This window comes from Acanthaster planci, linkage group LG18 (genome assembly GCF_054643075.1).
Source record: "Acanthaster planci isolate LZ-2023a linkage group LG18, COTS_SCS, whole genome shotgun sequence".
NCBI lineage: Eukaryota > Metazoa > Echinodermata > Asteroidea > Valvatida > Acanthasteridae > Acanthaster > Acanthaster planci.
Window position 1 is genome coordinate 8,759,995 of NC_141794.1, and position 16,199 is coordinate 8,776,193.

The 16,199-nt window shown below is 39.2% G+C and overlaps 2 protein-coding genes and 1 pseudogene across 7 annotated transcripts in view; 2 read left to right on the forward strand and 1 right to left on the reverse strand.

Moving 5' to 3' along the window:
* Positions 1-2,831: 2,831 nt before the first annotated feature.
* LOC110988518 (uncharacterized) lies at positions 2,832-15,914 on the reverse strand. 3 transcript variants are annotated; one of them, XR_015428285.1, is made up of 2 exons: positions 15,559-15,722; positions 2,832-5,134 (listed from the first exon to the last, which is right to left on the reverse strand). XR_015428285.1 is itself a non-coding variant. In XM_087148714.1 (2 exons), the coding sequence occupies exons 1-2, from the start codon at positions 15,836-15,838 to the stop codon at positions 4,712-4,714; spliced, it is 486 nt and encodes a 161-aa protein (XP_087004840.1). In that variant the 5' UTR covers positions 15,839-15,914; the 3' UTR covers positions 2,832-4,711. The 3 variants fall into 3 exon arrangements, 1 of the variants encoding a protein (XP_087004840.1); XR_002599451.2 differs by lacking the exon at positions 15,559-15,722 and adding an exon at positions 5,656-5,794; XM_087148714.1 differs by lacking the exon at positions 15,559-15,722 and adding an exon at positions 15,776-15,914.
* Positions 5,989-16,199, forward strand: part of LOC110988161 (uncharacterized) — a 34,850-nt gene continuing 24,639 nt past the window's right edge. The window contains exons 1-2 of one of the 4 annotated variants that reach the window (XM_087148712.1): positions 5,989-6,116; positions 9,254-9,414. In XM_087148712.1, coding sequence (XP_087004838.1) covers positions 9,283-9,414 — 132 coding nt within the window. In that variant the 5' untranslated portion in view covers positions 5,989-6,116; positions 9,254-9,282. Of the gene's footprint in view, positions 6,157-7,043; positions 7,587-9,253; positions 9,415-16,199 lie in introns of those variants that run through there. The other 3 variants (XM_087148711.1, XR_015428284.1, XM_087148710.1) reach the window with 3 other exon arrangements.
* Positions 12,806-13,689, forward strand: LOC147796166 (uncharacterized; annotated as a pseudogene).

The window sequence follows — 16,199 nt, forward strand, 5'->3', positions numbered from 1 at the left end:
AAATCAAGAACTCTAAACTAAAGTTCAACATTTTTAAAGGGGAACTACTTCTATGTAAAAACGTGTACTTAATAACATAAACATTTCTGGCTCTGCCACACAAGCAACATGCAACATTGCGGCGTCCATGTACGTTATTTGAGAGTTAAGGTTTGGATGGGCTGAATTCTTTTCTGTATAAACAAGAACATTCATTTCTGTGTTTCGGAAAATAATTAATGTTAATTTTGCAAAACTTCCCATTGTCTACATGGTCTATGGCTTTGGAAGCCATCTGTCTACTTTTTGCAGCTGTTCAAAAATCAAAATCTCACGAGTTTTTCCGTGTGTTCCTGTAAAACCCTGACGAGGAGGTGGTGTGTGATCCTGTTCCAAGAACAGTGTTCTTGAGTCGTGTTCCCGCCGTTCGAGCGCAAGAACAACTTGAAGAAACCCGTGTCAAGAACAGGCTGCCCAAACTCGATGTACAAGTTATCTCAACCTTTTATTCATAGTGCTTTGCGATGTCGCTCCAACCAACTCGCCCCCCACTAATTCAACCTTATAAGTTTATAACAACACTCTTGTGGTTTCGAGCGACGCACACCACTCCCCGCCTGAACAACATCAACCTTTTTCTTGTACACTTGACCCATATGAATTTTCGTTAAGGCCAATTTTGTAGGGGAACGATTGTTCTGAAATTTAAATAAAATTAAGTGATGTGGCCAAACATGTCTGTCAGACAAGATGTACATGGAGGTCAAGGGGCGAATTGGTGGGACTCACTATGCAATCTTGTGCCAATCCGCTGTTGAGCGCAATTTTCGAAAGTGAGTGAATTTTGAATTTGATATTTGAATATTGCACAACCACAGATGTTTCCACAAAACCACAGATATTTACACTAAAATTTCCGCAGCAATAAATTGTGTGGTTCATGCTAACACGAAAGGCAACAGTCAAACCATACAGCACTTGCTCTATTGTCAAACATGAGACACGAACCGCGACACCATTATAGACTTAAAGTCAACACTCTCTGTGACATATGACCAAAGATTGTATAGTGCCACCTAGCTGTAGCGGCGCAAGATGTAAGAACTCGAAAGATAGAGAACTCGAGTGTGACACACATGGTGTGAATGTCGCAGTGTGTCGGGGCGCCTGCACCAGTTTCGTTAACATAGCGTATTTGCACCCAAATCCATGAGATAACAAAGTTTTACGCGTATTCACAGTGAAGTTGCTATATCCTGAAGTGAATATGTCACGCCCACATTTAGTGTGTAAAAGGCATTAGCGCCTGAACCAGTTCATGAACCAACATGCTTGATTCATCCACAACTGCATGCACTTTCTGGTTCATGGTGACGTCACACGTACTTCGATACTCATAGAGGCCAGGTGCTTGCCATCATATCATTGAAATCTCACACAAACACATAATGATAGCAGAAATCACACTTTATTATCTGGTTGTTTTGGCTCATCTGTGGGTTTGTTATTACTTATTGTTATGCTCTCTCTCTTGGGGCTCTTGCCGTTTCTCTGCATAGGCCTACATGTAAATTTAGCAGCTGCCATGCCAGTTGTCTGCAGCGAGTGTGACATATTGCAGCTGCACTAATCTGTCCAGAGTTAACATTAATTACATGCATTATTCTAATGAAATGTATCAAGACTCAGCCTCTTGTTGAACTGCTATTTAACACATGATAATACTTGGCCCGTGGATCTCTACAAAGCAAAGATGACCTTGATAAAACTTTTATCCAATGGCAGAACAGGCAAGTTGACCTCGTGTGTGGGCATGAATGATGGCATCATGTCTTAAATGGATTCTCTTTGGAAGGCTTCAGTAAAAGGAATCATTTTAGGAGAAGTAGAAGTGTAGACTGAGGGAAAAAGCGCAAGCTATAGAAAGGCATGCACATAGGAAGTATGGCATCCTACCGTATGTTGCCATGCCTGGCTCAAATTGGGAGTTTGCAAGTTTATGGAGCTTCCCAAGGACTATGATGCCACAACTCCTTGTGCGTGAAATTTAAGCATCTTCCTCTTGAGCCACACGCCATCAATGTGAGAAGAACAATGTGCCACGCATGGCACCTAGTGCTTGGGCCATGGTTCATACAAGGCTTGTTTACTTCAAGGTCTCATGAGGGGGCATTTCTGGAAAAGGTTAGTGTTCCTTTTGGATTTGTTGTTGAGAATGCGTGGTTCATGGACTCCACTTTTTGCATGTTATGTGTTGTCGTCCCATATCAGTTTTTTTTTAATTGCTTTGTGACCCAGTCTCTTTTGAATTTTCAGTAAGAGCAGTGTCTTATCAGACTCTAGCATATTCAGTTTTCCCCTGACATGAACAGGAAGGTAGAGGAATTTGTAATCACCATTACCAAGAACCACTGCTTGCACAGGTGATGGTGGCCCTAGTAACATTGTGGAATTGTTGATGCTGCTTTGACGGCCTTATCCTGTAAATGAGCCAAGTTTCTTTAGAATTGCTGCAGCCTCTGCTCTGTGACTGACATCATCACCAGATTGGTCCTGTATCTTTCTTTGGTCTCTTTTAGTTGGCCTGGGAACATGCCAGCACTGAACGAGGCCTGGCTGATGTGGCTGAATCGAGATCTGTTTAAGTGAGGTGGGTCTAGAAAAATTTCAGAAGTAAAGCCTTTCTCAAGACAGCCGGCCACATCACCCATTATTCTATCCACTAAAAGGGGTTTCTTATACTCCAGACATTTTTGGCACACTGATTTCCCCCCCTCTCTTTTGTAAAGGGAGGAAGAGGGGGAGCAGAGGGTAGAACTGGACATCAAATGATGCAACAAGTGACTCCCATCTAGAGGTTCTTTGAATGTGCCGTTTAATAACAGGGAGCGCGTAGGCAGTCTCCCTAAGAAAAATCCTGCATGTGAAATACACAATTTCGACAAGGATTTAATTATACATGTACCAGTATCTAAATAACATCAGAGAAGGCACCGTATATCATAAATGTCATTTAGCGCCTGACATAAGTCACCTCTGGGGATGCATCCCCGACTTTTTTGTTAAATGAACTAGAACATCTTGTAAGATATAACTCAATTTACAGAAATGGGAATGTACATGTAACGGCAATGTTGCATCAGCAACACAATTTGGCAAGTACAAGCACCTTATAAAATCAGAAAACTCTATAAGTACAAGAAAAGCTAAATAAAGTATGTGGAAATACCACAACATGCTAAATTTAAACAATTGGCTGATTTCTGTGCTTGCTTACCCCAGTAATGGCACAGCCTGGCTACCGTAGCTAGATGAACATCAAGTACTGATTTTGTAAATCAGCTTCAATACCTATGAAAAAATGAGCACACTTGTTACTATTCCCTGCAAGGTGCACAACAATAACTTTCCAACACCATGTGGTCATCAAACACAAGGTAAAAATTACCACTGTGTGAAGAAATTCACAAAGCTATCACTTGAAAAATCTCTGCAAATTTCAGTATATGTGATTTATCTTATAGTGACATACATGGTTCACCATACATCTAGGAATGAAGAACTCTCAAAAAGTAATAAGGACAGCCAAAAACGCTCAAAAGGTTTCCACACTAAGGAAATTGGTACCTAATTCATGGTACCACTCGGCTTCCGTAGTTTAGATTTCAACAATTTCCAGCCGTCTTAGTCGGCGATGGAAGCCCATTTATCATGAAATGCAACAATCATTCACAACTACATGTGCAACGTGGGATATTTCCCTTTTGAGAATAAGTACATGTAACGATAACAATCCAAAGCTCTGCCAATCTCTGTGCTTCTTCAACACAGCGTCGTATCACCTACATGTATGACTAACGTAATTTGCCGTGCTACACAGGGCGATAAATACGAACAGAGAAGGAAAATAATCTATCCTTTGATCCTTTCACTGGTCCTACGGTTTACAATACTTATCATTTAACTGTTGAAAACATTTAGAAAACAATACTCCCGAAAACAATACTGCCAAAAATGATTGGAAAATGTCTCGGTTAGGATGAGCACGTCTTTGTCAGGGCTGGCACAAAATGGCAGCTTGGCGGGCCTACAATCACGTGATCGACGTTAATGCATTACAACTTTATCATGATTTTTGTCACCTAAGCCAATCATTACCAAGGAATCTGGGCCAAAACTGTTACTAAAATTAGTGATTTTTATAATATGAACATAAATGCTGATTTTGTAAAGTTACAAGGAAACTTAATGCACCAACAGTTATCATGGAAACCCTTGCCTGTCTTCACAACACACTCCAAATCTACGGAAGCCTACCACAGACAATCAGCTTATGCGATACCTCCATTACACTTTCATCCCCCATGTTGTAATTTTCCGGGCATGTAGCACTACATGACATGTGCTCAGAACATGTGCTTATTTGTTGCTGTATTTGCATGACATTTGATTTGAACATTAATACAAAGTTTACTCTCATGGTGGAACATTATCACCATTTTCTTTGTGCTTATATGTTCACATACCACATCCCTAGTTTGTGTTGCTGGCACAAATAGTGTTTTTTTCCGGCAGTTTCTGAGAGGGTTGTTGTATTGCCTACCTAATTCTACAGCAGTGGGCCTGTCGATCAAAGCCCTGTAACTGTTGAATATCTTTAACCAGTTTCTGCTTGTCAGCCATATTTCCAACATTTTCATTGATAATAATGTCCCCACAGTGACGTGATATTTTATGCAGTCCCTTTATTGAGGGAACATGTACCCATGGCTGTCAAGAGTCGTCTTGCCCCGGTTGCTGTAGTACCAGGGTTGAGGAGGCCAACCTGGAAGGCCATGTTTGGAGTAGCTGTCCTTCGACCTCTACCAGCTTGACGAGGTATCTCGGAGTAGCTTCCTTCTTCACGTTGAGAAATGACATTGGCATGCCAGCACTTCTGAAACAGCAAGGCCCTGATGTGTTCCCTTCTCTGCCAGTAGCACAGGCCGGCCATAAGCAGGCTTTTGACGCTGATGGTCCAGCATAGCTTGAACAGTAGTGTTAACTGTAGTGCTGATATCAACAAATCGGTATCCTCCAGGGTTGAAGTTGTCTGCCCTTCTTTATGGAGTTTGCTGATAGGCGTTATTTCTTCCACGTTTGGTCGAAGTACCACCTTTGAAAAATATGCAAATGATTGTGATCGTTGAGTTAGTTATTGCATTTTAGGTAAATTTTGTTTGTGACAATTTTTTTCCCACCAAAGATCCTGCTAGGCATTATTAAAGGGTGCATGCCACCATAACGTTGGATTTCTACGTGTGAGCTCATAAATTTTGTGATCCCACTGGGCTTTTACAATAAAACATCTATAGGTCTATGCCCTAATCGGGAAGGATCATAGAAATATTTCTCTAAATCCCAAATTTGGGAGTGATAGTTACCAGTTTGTATTTCTTTCACAAAAAGCCCCAAATTGCGGGCCTATTTTGAATAGAGAGGCAGGTGCGGCTACATTTAGAGCTAGCTGAGCGCATATACATGTACTAGTTTTGCTACCATTTTGGGGGTGTCTTCGGGGAAAGGCGAATAAAAAAAATTTTTGTGGCTAAAGTACCCCCATAAAATTGAAATGAAAAGTAATCTTCTGGCCATAATCTTGAATTTTCAGTGGAAAAACGGAGGCCAACCTCTTACCGAGCATGCCACGCATCGACATGTCACAGGCGGCGCTCTTTCGGTCTGATTTTGCACTGTTTTCTGTGGTGTGGGCGCGTATTTCTGGTGAAGTGCATCCTTGTTAGAATCATCGGGTCTGGTATCAGGACGTGGACTGACTTAATACCTGGGCCGTTTTCCGCTCCGTTCGGGCTTCAACTGTTTTTTTACTAGCTGACTTTGTGGCTGTATAAGCGCAGTAATTAGTCTAATAGTGCCAAAAACATCAAATAAGATGAAAAATTACAGTAATCCAATGTAATTTAAACGCTTCAGGCCCACAATCGGGGATTTGTTTTAGAATGAAGACGTACGTACGTAGACGGAAAACGGCCCAGCTGACTTTCTTTCGCCGGTGAGGGTGCACTTCAACAATTCGGGGCGGATAGCAACAACAGCGTCGGATGGTAGCTAGCTGAGCAGCAAGCAAGTATACCGCGGTACGTACATGTAGCCTGAAGCTTTTGATTGAACTTGAAGGTAGGCTCTGGTGTAAAATACCACTTTGTTTTCAAAAAAACACAATAGGCCCAGTTAATTGATTTGATATTTTTGTTTGTTTTATTGTCAGCTCTTTGAGAAATACATTTTGTCATTGCGTGCTAAAAACTTTAAAATTCATAAAAATACATTCCACCTACAGCTAGCTTACAAATTCACAATTAAAAGGATAGCCTATATCATGTATATAGCCTATCCACGGAGGTCCAGATTTCATCAAGGGGCGCTGTTTTCGCGTTGAGCCCTACCTTCTGCGTTATGCTGCGCGATGTAAACAAAGTTCGAGTGACGTAAAAGGTTCTGACTTGCTGAAGATCTTCTCTTCTCCCCACTGACCGAGAAATGTGTAAAGTTAAGGCTTAGTTTAGCGGTAATAAGTTGCACTCAATAAATATCTAGCGTTTATACCAGTATGCATTTTTAGACCTAGTTTACAAGATACAAAACCATTCTACATCATTGCGGGGGCAATTAATAATTATCATTACAGTGTCCTTCAAAGTTTCAGATTACAATTTAAAAGCCGCTGTTTGTGTGTATGACTGAATGCGGGGAAAAGTATGGGCACTTTGAAAAGACTTGTTCCTCACACGTATATCATTTACTCACTGCCTGGCAAATTGTTTTGCACTCATATTTGGAGGGATGAGTTGACATGTTGCAAAGCTTATTTTCCCCATGAAAATTTTCAATTCTTGCATGCATATTAAACTTCTAATAAAAATGTTTCTAAGATTTAAGAACAGTTAATAAATATAGGTTTTTTTTCATTTAATTCTTTCAACAAATGTTAAAATGACTGGGGTTTTTCAATTATGCCTACAAAATAAAAAAATGGATCAATATTTTGATAAAAAAGATATTAAAATAAATATTCTTAAGGCCCTAGATATTACAACCAACGTGACATCTACTGGTAACAGCAAAATACATGTTACTTTCTCATCGTGTAGAACATGTGTACAAGCCCAGTGATGCAGTCTGGGGCAAGTGTCTGCAGGAACTACATTGTATTCACCACCATTGCTCACAAATGCATGTGTTGCTTTGTTGTGTTGTTGATGTGAATAAACCCAAGAAGCCTTGTGTGATTTCTCCATCTCAACTTAATCCAAGTCATGCTCCTGCACCAGAACACAATCACTTCAGAGCACCACCACTATCGTTGCCGATAATGATGACAGCAACTCGGAGACTGAAGGCAGTGACAAGTGCTGTGTTTTCAACTGATTTCTACCCATTGAACTTGCAAACTCCATCAATTTAACATCATGGGTCCAGTGTTTGTTCAAAAACTGCTTGCACTTGACACACATCAAGTACTGTTGCAGTGTCCCCCTCTCCTAGCATGGGATACGCTTTATTGTCACACCTTGTCACCGTCTCCCATGCTTCCAACCCACAGAGAAGTAAATTTTCCTTCTTTTGTCAGTGAATTTCCCAGGACAAAATATAAGCCATTTTTCCAGTTCAAGCATGTTATTATTTTGCCAAGTAAATTATGGTTAATGAAATAATCGCCATAGTAAGCATTAGAACATATTGTTTGTTTCAGTTTTAGAAATAAATGAAAGTGTGTTCAGTTTAAAACAATTTATTAATTTTATGTTAATTGAAAACTAAACATAGGACAGCTGGAAAAACATAAAGCACAGGGAAAATTTAGAGTTGAAAGCAAACAAACACCTGCAATAGTTTTATCTTTATTTCTAATTTGAAATTTAAATCCTTATAATATTTTGTGATATAAAAAAAAGAAATTGATTTTGGAAAAGATGACTTCCGACAAGAAAGGATGAGATGAAACCACACAAGACGCGCATTTATTTCATGCATGGCTTTACTTGGGCACCGTACATGTACCTCTGTACAACCCTCAAAAATTGGTCACAGTCAGCAACGGGAAGTACGTTCGTAAGAGCATCGGAGATCACTCCATTGGACTAAAGCTGTGAAGGTCATTCAGTTTCGATTGTTGTTTTCAAATTGCATGTAACTTAGGAAAGATGTTAGGACATTAGTTGATATCTTGCACTTGTTTGTTTCATGTTTTCAAATTAAAGAAAAAGCCATATTCCCTCGAAAACTAGTCTCTGATGGATATGGATTCTACAAATCGCCTTTTAAACATTTGGACATATAGTCAGGTGATAGTAGGGTCCAAGTACCTTCCAAAGGCTTTTGCCTCCATTAATTCATTTCACTCAAAACTAGTGTAACTAACGGCAGTAAGAGCAGAATCACTGTGGTCGTTTACTGAGTTGCCTATTGGGGAAGAGAGATTGTGAATCAAGTGAAATTGCCCTGGTGTTTGTTTGGGTACCAGACCAACAGGAGAACAGCACAAGTTTGGTTAAAGGAGGGTTAGAATAAGGACCAGCAATTCGGCCCAAACGAATTTCACGATTGATATTTCCTGTAACAATGCATGATTGTTGCGAACTGATTGAAAATTACAGGCTGAGGTACAAGCTCATGTTCCAGAGTAGCCCAAACGAAATCCAAAAGAAAAACCATCAATCAATTTCTGAGCAAGTTGTCGACTAGGGTATATGCTGAGAAAGGGGAGCATACTAATTTTACCGGTGTTGGTAGCGATGGGGTTGGCTGTACCCCAAGTGGTTCAGGGGCTACCTCGACAATTGGCCAAGTGACTGGCACATGAACACTTGTGGGCAAAACTGCAACACTATGAGAACTGCTAGCCCGCGATCTGAAGCATTGAAAAATACTTTGTAATTCTTTGAAAATTAGTTGAAAAGAACACTTTTCTAAACTTTCAGACTAAACTGCTCGGACAAAAGTGGCCAACCTTGCTCTGCGGTTCTACCTTAAAAGGCAGCAAGGCCTTGTACATGTATTCATTAGCTAATGAGTTTTCCTTCCGGACCCAAATACCTGATGCCGTCTTGCAGGCAATAAATTCTTTGAAGCCTCATGGACCTCAAAGGAATAAAGACCATTATAAGGCTCACATGCAATTGCATATAATGCCACATATGTAAAAAGGGAGAAATGCATGATTTCTGTGATTCGCTGTAAAATTTTCCATTTAATTTACTTGTAATTTGTAAAGGGAGAAGAGTACCCAGCAAGGCAGAATTAATGGAGAGAAGGCAGGCTGTAACAGCTGCTTTATTCAAGAAGTATGACATTACTGGCAAGGGAGAACTTACCCCTGTACAACTGCAGTCTATGCATTCCACCCTGCGCCAAGGAGGAGTAAGTCTTGCACAGGTACAGTACACAACATGTCATTATTGTGGGTGGTATAGTGTGTCAGAGATACATGTACATGTGTACATGTAATGATTAAGGCTAGTCCCTGAAGACATTGTTGCTAGGAATTGTCCCAAAACCTCCATTCAGACCCTTTGGGAGGTTGAAGCTTTTCAATTCATGATGAAACATGTTTTTAATTACTAAGGGCCTTATTTTAAATGATTTTAAGAAAAGTCTTTTTTATTGCTGTGTGTATTGTGCTCTGATGTAGAAAATAATCTGATTATTGGTTAGCAACCGCATTCAGAGCTTTCAATTTTGATCTGAAATTGATAAAACAAATTCCAAACGCACCCATGGAGTTTCAAATACCATTGTTTTTACTATTTGAAACCTAATGGTATGAAAATGTAGACCTTTTGGATTCACATGAACACAAGGTATGTACACATACATGTACATGGTGTTATGAATTACAGTATGAGAAGTTGAAAATATTCTTTCTGAAGTGCCTCAATTGGAATTGGTTCATTAATCTCAGGTTAAAATAAATTCATTTTATTCTTGTGAATTGATGACAGTTTTGACCTACTGGTACTTTCAGGTCTGAAATTTGAAGTTATCATAATACATGTATATACAGGTACCGGTACATTTAGTGCCAAAATCGTCTTCTAAAAACATTTTATATACAAGGACCTACATGTACATAATGAAAGTTTTCTTGTTTTAAAATAATGAAAATTATAATAATGAAAAATCTGTTACTTAATGGGGTCAAAAGCTTGGATTCTCCAACAAGTTGGTATAGGGTCAAACATTGGCCTGAAATGGATGGGGAGTGATAAGGTATTTTTGTCTTGGTGGTTCCCCTACCGTACTATCATTTAGCGTCTGATTATTGTAGAAATATTTTAGATGCATCAGGTCCTAAATATGTTGGAAAAACCATTCGCTATTCACATTCGCTAATAGTACCGGTATGCCATCTTAAAATTTTAAATTATGTCAGTTGAAGGCATGCATACAATGTACTTGTATTTGGATTTGAGAAGTCTATAATATCCATATTAGAAAAGGCAATCCAGTTCTTATAAATTCAAAAAAGACATCAGCTAGTTGGTATATTCATTTAATAACAAAATTTCTCACTCAGAATTATTATCCTTGTAGAAACTGACTCATAGCACCATGGTGTCAGACGTACTGAGAGAAAGTTAATATTTTGAGTTTTCATTTTTGTATCACAAACTCTGTGAATTGCTAGGATCTGAAGAAGTAGTTTTCCTGTGTTTAGTTTTAGCAGACCCTTGTTAATAAACTTCAAGGCAAGACACATCTTTATCTTGTTGCGTCTTTCGGATAAAGCATTTATTATATTGGTGTCGGATGTACATTTTTTGGTGTCGGACGTACACGTCCAAACTGACTTTTCAGATTAGAAGGTAATCAGTTCAAACCCAAGCTTGTCTCATTTTTCTACCTTCATGAAGGCTTTAGCAAACTTTCCAAACCAAAAGAGAACGCCAAGCCATACAAAAATTATCAAAAACAACTAGAAAGGAATTGGATGATGGGGCATTCAATGAAACAGTATGAAGAAAAATATTGTCTAGAAATGTTTATGCAAATTTTGCTCATTTAAACAAGTCCTGTACTGTCAAACATTCAAACTAAAAAAAAGTTTTCTATAGTTGACAATCCTTTAGATAAATAAATCAAATTAAAAGACAATTGCATACATGTACCTGTAAGATCTTTTGGTCTTAGAACATGAAATTAAACAAATGCTGTGTGTACTAAGCTGCAATTTTAAAGATTTCCAGTTCACACTTCACATGTAAAATCCAAAAAGAAGCTAAATGAGTAGATGTTTACTTACCCCTTTAGATGATTGTACACGTATACAACACCTAGAACTTTACTTGTCTTCATCAAAGCTCACACTGACATGACTTACTTCTGAACACATGCAAAGCACATGTTTGTCCACACATGACACATGTGGAATGGCTTTGGGCCCTAATTGTGACCTTATTAGGATGTGTATGTCCAAATAGTCAAATTTATGCAAATTAGTAAAAAACAAAAGTGGAGCATTGCATTGCCAGCAATGCATGGTTCTGACAGTGTCGGATGTACAGGGTGTCGGACGTACACATCTGATTCCACAATTTTTGAGTATTTGAAAAAATACTTGGGGGAGTTAAGCTGATGTCTAGAAAGAAGGAACTCACTGTGCTTGTATTGTCAATTTGGCAGTCCTTTGCTAAAGGGTGCACTGAGGGGATAAAAAAATGTCATTTTGGTGTCGGACGTACATAAGAAAAGTAAGTGTTCTAAAATAAGACATTACATAGAATTTCAAAATTTTCAAAATGTTACCCACCCGAGCTGATACTGTGGCCCCCTTAATGCCTGAAGCTAGCAACACAACTTTTTAGCCCTTTTTTCAGGTTCAGCGGGTATATAATTATACATGCATGCAAATGAATGGCCGTGGTGGAAAACAGTATGAGCAGCCCATTGAAAATGCACAGAACAAACTTCAAGTTTTTTACTTTTGTCTTCAGAAAATTTTTTGTATGCACATAGTCTTAGCAATAACTTAATGGGCCTTACAGTGGGTTGTGTCATGTAAAAATAAATCAAACATTTGATTTTGCCCCAAATGCACAATAATCATAATTCCCTTCCGTGTGTGTGATTCGCTTTGTGATTCAGATACCATGTTACCAATATACATGAATCTTATCGCAAATAGCTAAAACCAGGCACAACACAAAGCACTGTGGGTAAAATTGTGGTTTGAGCTGAATCGGCTGTATCAGTGTGTACGTACATGTACCTGTATGTACCGGTGCGTATCAGTGTGTACGTACATGTACCTGTATGTACCGGTGCGTATCAGTGTGTACGTACATGTACCTGTATGTACCGGTGCGTATCAGTGTGTACGTACATGTACCTGTATGTACCGGTGCGTATCAGTGTGTATGTACATGTACCTGTATGTACCGGTGCGTATCAGTGTGTACGTACATGTACCTGTATGTACGGATGCGTATCAGTGTGTACGTACATGTACCTGTATGTACGGATGCGTATCAGTGTGTACGTACATGTACCTGTATGTACCGGTGCGTATCAGTGTGTACGTACATGTACCTGTATGTACCGGGGCGTATCAGTGTGTACGTACATGTACCTGTATGTACCGGTGCGTATCAGTGTGTACGTACATGTACCTGTATGTACCGGGGCGTATCAGTGTGTACGTACATGTACCTGTATGTACCGGTGCGTATCAGTGTGTACGTACATGTACCTGTATGTACCGGTGCGTATCAGTGTGTACGTACATGTACCTGTATGTACCGGTGCGTATCAGTGTGTACGTACATGTACCTGTATGTACCGGTGCGTATCAGTGTGTACGTACATGTACCTGTATGTACCGGTGCGTATCAGTGTGTACGTACATGTACCTGTATGTACTGGTGCGTATCAGTGTGTACGTACCATAATGGAGATGAAGGTGGATCAGAAAAGGCAAAACAGTGTCAGAAAGCTAACCAGAACAAGCCTGGCCCAGTTCGAGTGCTGTCCAAAATACCTGCTAATTAACTTCTATTAACTTTGATAAAGTTAAGGCTTAACGTGATGGAAGAATATTTGGCATACTCATTCCATGTTCACCAATCCACAGTTTCCTCAATAATATCAACATGGATTCTACTGTTGAGCCATTAGCTGTCTAGATTGATTTACTGGCCTGAGGTTGAGGGAATCTAACTTTGCTATCCTAAGTGTTTCAAAGGATGGCCAGGTATCCAGGCCATTTTAGATTGTTTTGAAATCCATAAACCATCACATGTGGAAGCTACGGTACATGTAACACACAGGTATTCTCATCATAGTTCTTGCTAGCTTGCACATCAGGAGGATAAATTTCCTATCGGTATATCACTTTGAGCAGGTGGCTACATGTCTGAAAAGAGCTTGCCATTACATGCAACATTCTTCAAAATTTCTCCTGGTGATAAATGTATTAATAAAGGTTTCCAAATTAAAGATAAGTTATTGGAGTACCGGTATGGGTCGAACTTATCTAACCCCAATTTGTACATAATGACCAACCATTCACTGAAGAAAAGAACAAATTGTGTTTTATTGGAAGGGTACGTGACTAGAAATCAAGTGAGATATGGTACCTGTGTTTCAGCTACATGTAGATCTAATAGGACCTGCAGGTACAGGGTTTGTTGTGCACTCACTAAATTAACCTAAAGAATTCTTTTACAACTTCTCAAAGAGTGACTTTAATCATAAAAATACAAACCAGCACCTTCAGATTTATAAAAGTGATAATTTGGGGATAATTTGGCCTACTGTGTATGTTTGGTGGACATTGGCTACCAGTGCAAATCAAATGGAGTTGAATTCATTTAAAGTTTTACGTCAAAGTATTTGCACCAGAGAACTTGATTTCAAAACCTCTCTCATCAAGGAGAACATATCCAATTGGTTGAAACCTTGCAGGTACATGTACATGTAGCTAGGGAGGAATATGTTCAAGACGATCATTGATCTTACTTCCATAGTAATGACATCAAGAGGTGACAAATAACCTGACATAATTTAATGAATGTGCACTCTTCAAAGCACTATATCTCATGAAGTACATGTCTGATTGGGTTAAAATCTTGCAGATACAGTGTATCTTCAAAAAAGGAGTACTTCAGACAAATACTGACCTGATGTGATGATGACGTCATCAAGGGGTACTGGTAAATCACATGACATCAAAGGTGCACTTTTCACAGCACAATATCTTGTGAAGCACCGTACATGTCCATTTGGGTTCAAACCTTGCAGTTGCATGTGTATTGAAAGGGGAGGGCTTTTAAGATGAACATTGACCTGATGTGATGATGATGTCATCATATGACAAGTCACATGACAATAAAGGTACACTCTTTAGCACTGTATCTCGTGAAGTAAATGCCTGACTGGGGTCAAACACCTTGCAGATATTTTGAAAGGGGAGGACTTTAGACAAATGTTGCCCTTACATTGTATGTAACGATGACGTCATGATGACAAGTCACGTGACACGAATGGTGCATACTATATACATGTAATTGACTTCATCTTCTGAAGCACGTACATACATGTACTGTACATATTGGAGGGAAACACAAGTATAGATCTTGGTAGAAAGGGAGGCTTTATAGATTAAATGTGATAATGATGTCATTAGCTGAAACTTCTATGATATCAATTCTAAAGTTTACAAATTTTTATTCTTTTTAAAAAATAAAAATGGGAAAAAGCCTTTTGTTCTGTCCGTAAGACCGACAAAACCTCTAGTTCAGACTCATCCTTATCCAGTTCATAAGTGACTTCTTCGCAAAGGGGGACGCGCCACAATTTGCAGGCTCTCATTGGATAGTCGCTGATGTCGCGCATTAACTGCCAGTTCCATGGTTCTATGTAAACAAGTAAACAGCGATCAATGCATGTAACCCTATGTGCAGTGCACATGTGCAGTGGGCGTGGTTTAAACTGAAGTGACGTCACACTTACGAACCGGATACTCCATGTACTGTGTGGACTCTGCTTTGTATTGGGAGCATGCATGTATGTAATCCATCAACCCAAGGGCTGCCAAATTTAAATCGTCACAGTGACGTCATCGGGGGTCACGTAACATCAGATTAAAGTTTCAGTTTTCTTGTAGGTTTTTACATACATGTACTGTATTTCTACTACACAATATTAATGATCTTAATAAGAATAGTCTTTAACTTTGGCAGAGGATTAATTATGAGAATGAAAGAGAAATCTTTTTTTTAGTCTTCATTTGATTACAAATATACCCAAGATTCCAAATATCAAACAATATTTCATAAAAAGTGTTCAATGTAAACGCAAATCATGTGACTTGACTTGAAAGCTGCAGTTTTTCTTTATACATGTAGGTTTTGTGCCCATTTTCTAAAGGGTAAAGACTGGTGCACTCATGCATCTGAGTGACTTTGTGTTGGGAGCATCATAGTCCATCCACCTACGGGTGCACCACTAAAAATAAATGCCCATAGACAGCAATGATAAATCCCCATACTTCACAAATACATGTATTTTAAAAATACTCACAACTCTCACAGGTGTTCAGGCTGCACAGAAAAATGATGTTCCACATGTCCTCTTTCATTTTCCTTTCAATTTTCGGGGGGTTGACCAATGAATTTTTGAGAAATTTTTACCAGAAGCAGACCACGCCTAAAATGCAGAAAATGTCCCTGTCCAAAAAAGTAGCCATTTTGAAAAACCATTCCTCGGCAAAATGGCTCAAATAGTGCCACTTTCAAACCCGATTGCATCCAAATTGCTCAGAATTGGAAGCCTGGAGTCCGGCCCAGAGGTTCAGTCTCATATTTCTTCAATTCCTCAGTTCCATGGCTCTCAGGACCCTCTAATATAGAATATTTAGTGTATAACTTTTATTAATGAGCTCGGTGGACATAGTTCTGGCCTAAATACGAGGGTGCACCCCTAAGGGGCTGTCAAAATAAAATCATCATGGTGATGTTATCAGGGATAACATGACACCAGATTGAAGCTGCAGTTTTTTTTCAATTACAGAATACCCAAATGTCCAAAATGTAAACAAAAATTTAAAAAAAGAAAATTTGGAACAGCTCTGTGGTTGTTAACGACCATGTCCCTCTAGTTTGTATTTGGCTTAAAATTTCAAAGGCAGGGGGTAAAATAACAGGCATAGCCACAAACAGATT

Coding starts and splice junctions, on each gene's coding strand:
- LOC110988518 (XM_087148714.1), bottom strand. CDS start 15,838: ATGAGACTGAACCTCTGGGCCGGACTCCAGGCTTCCAATTCTGAGCAA. Junction 5,135..15,775: donor AGCAATTTGGATGCAATCGG/GTTTGAAAGTGG, acceptor TATTTTTCAAAG/GTGGTACTTCGACCAAACGT.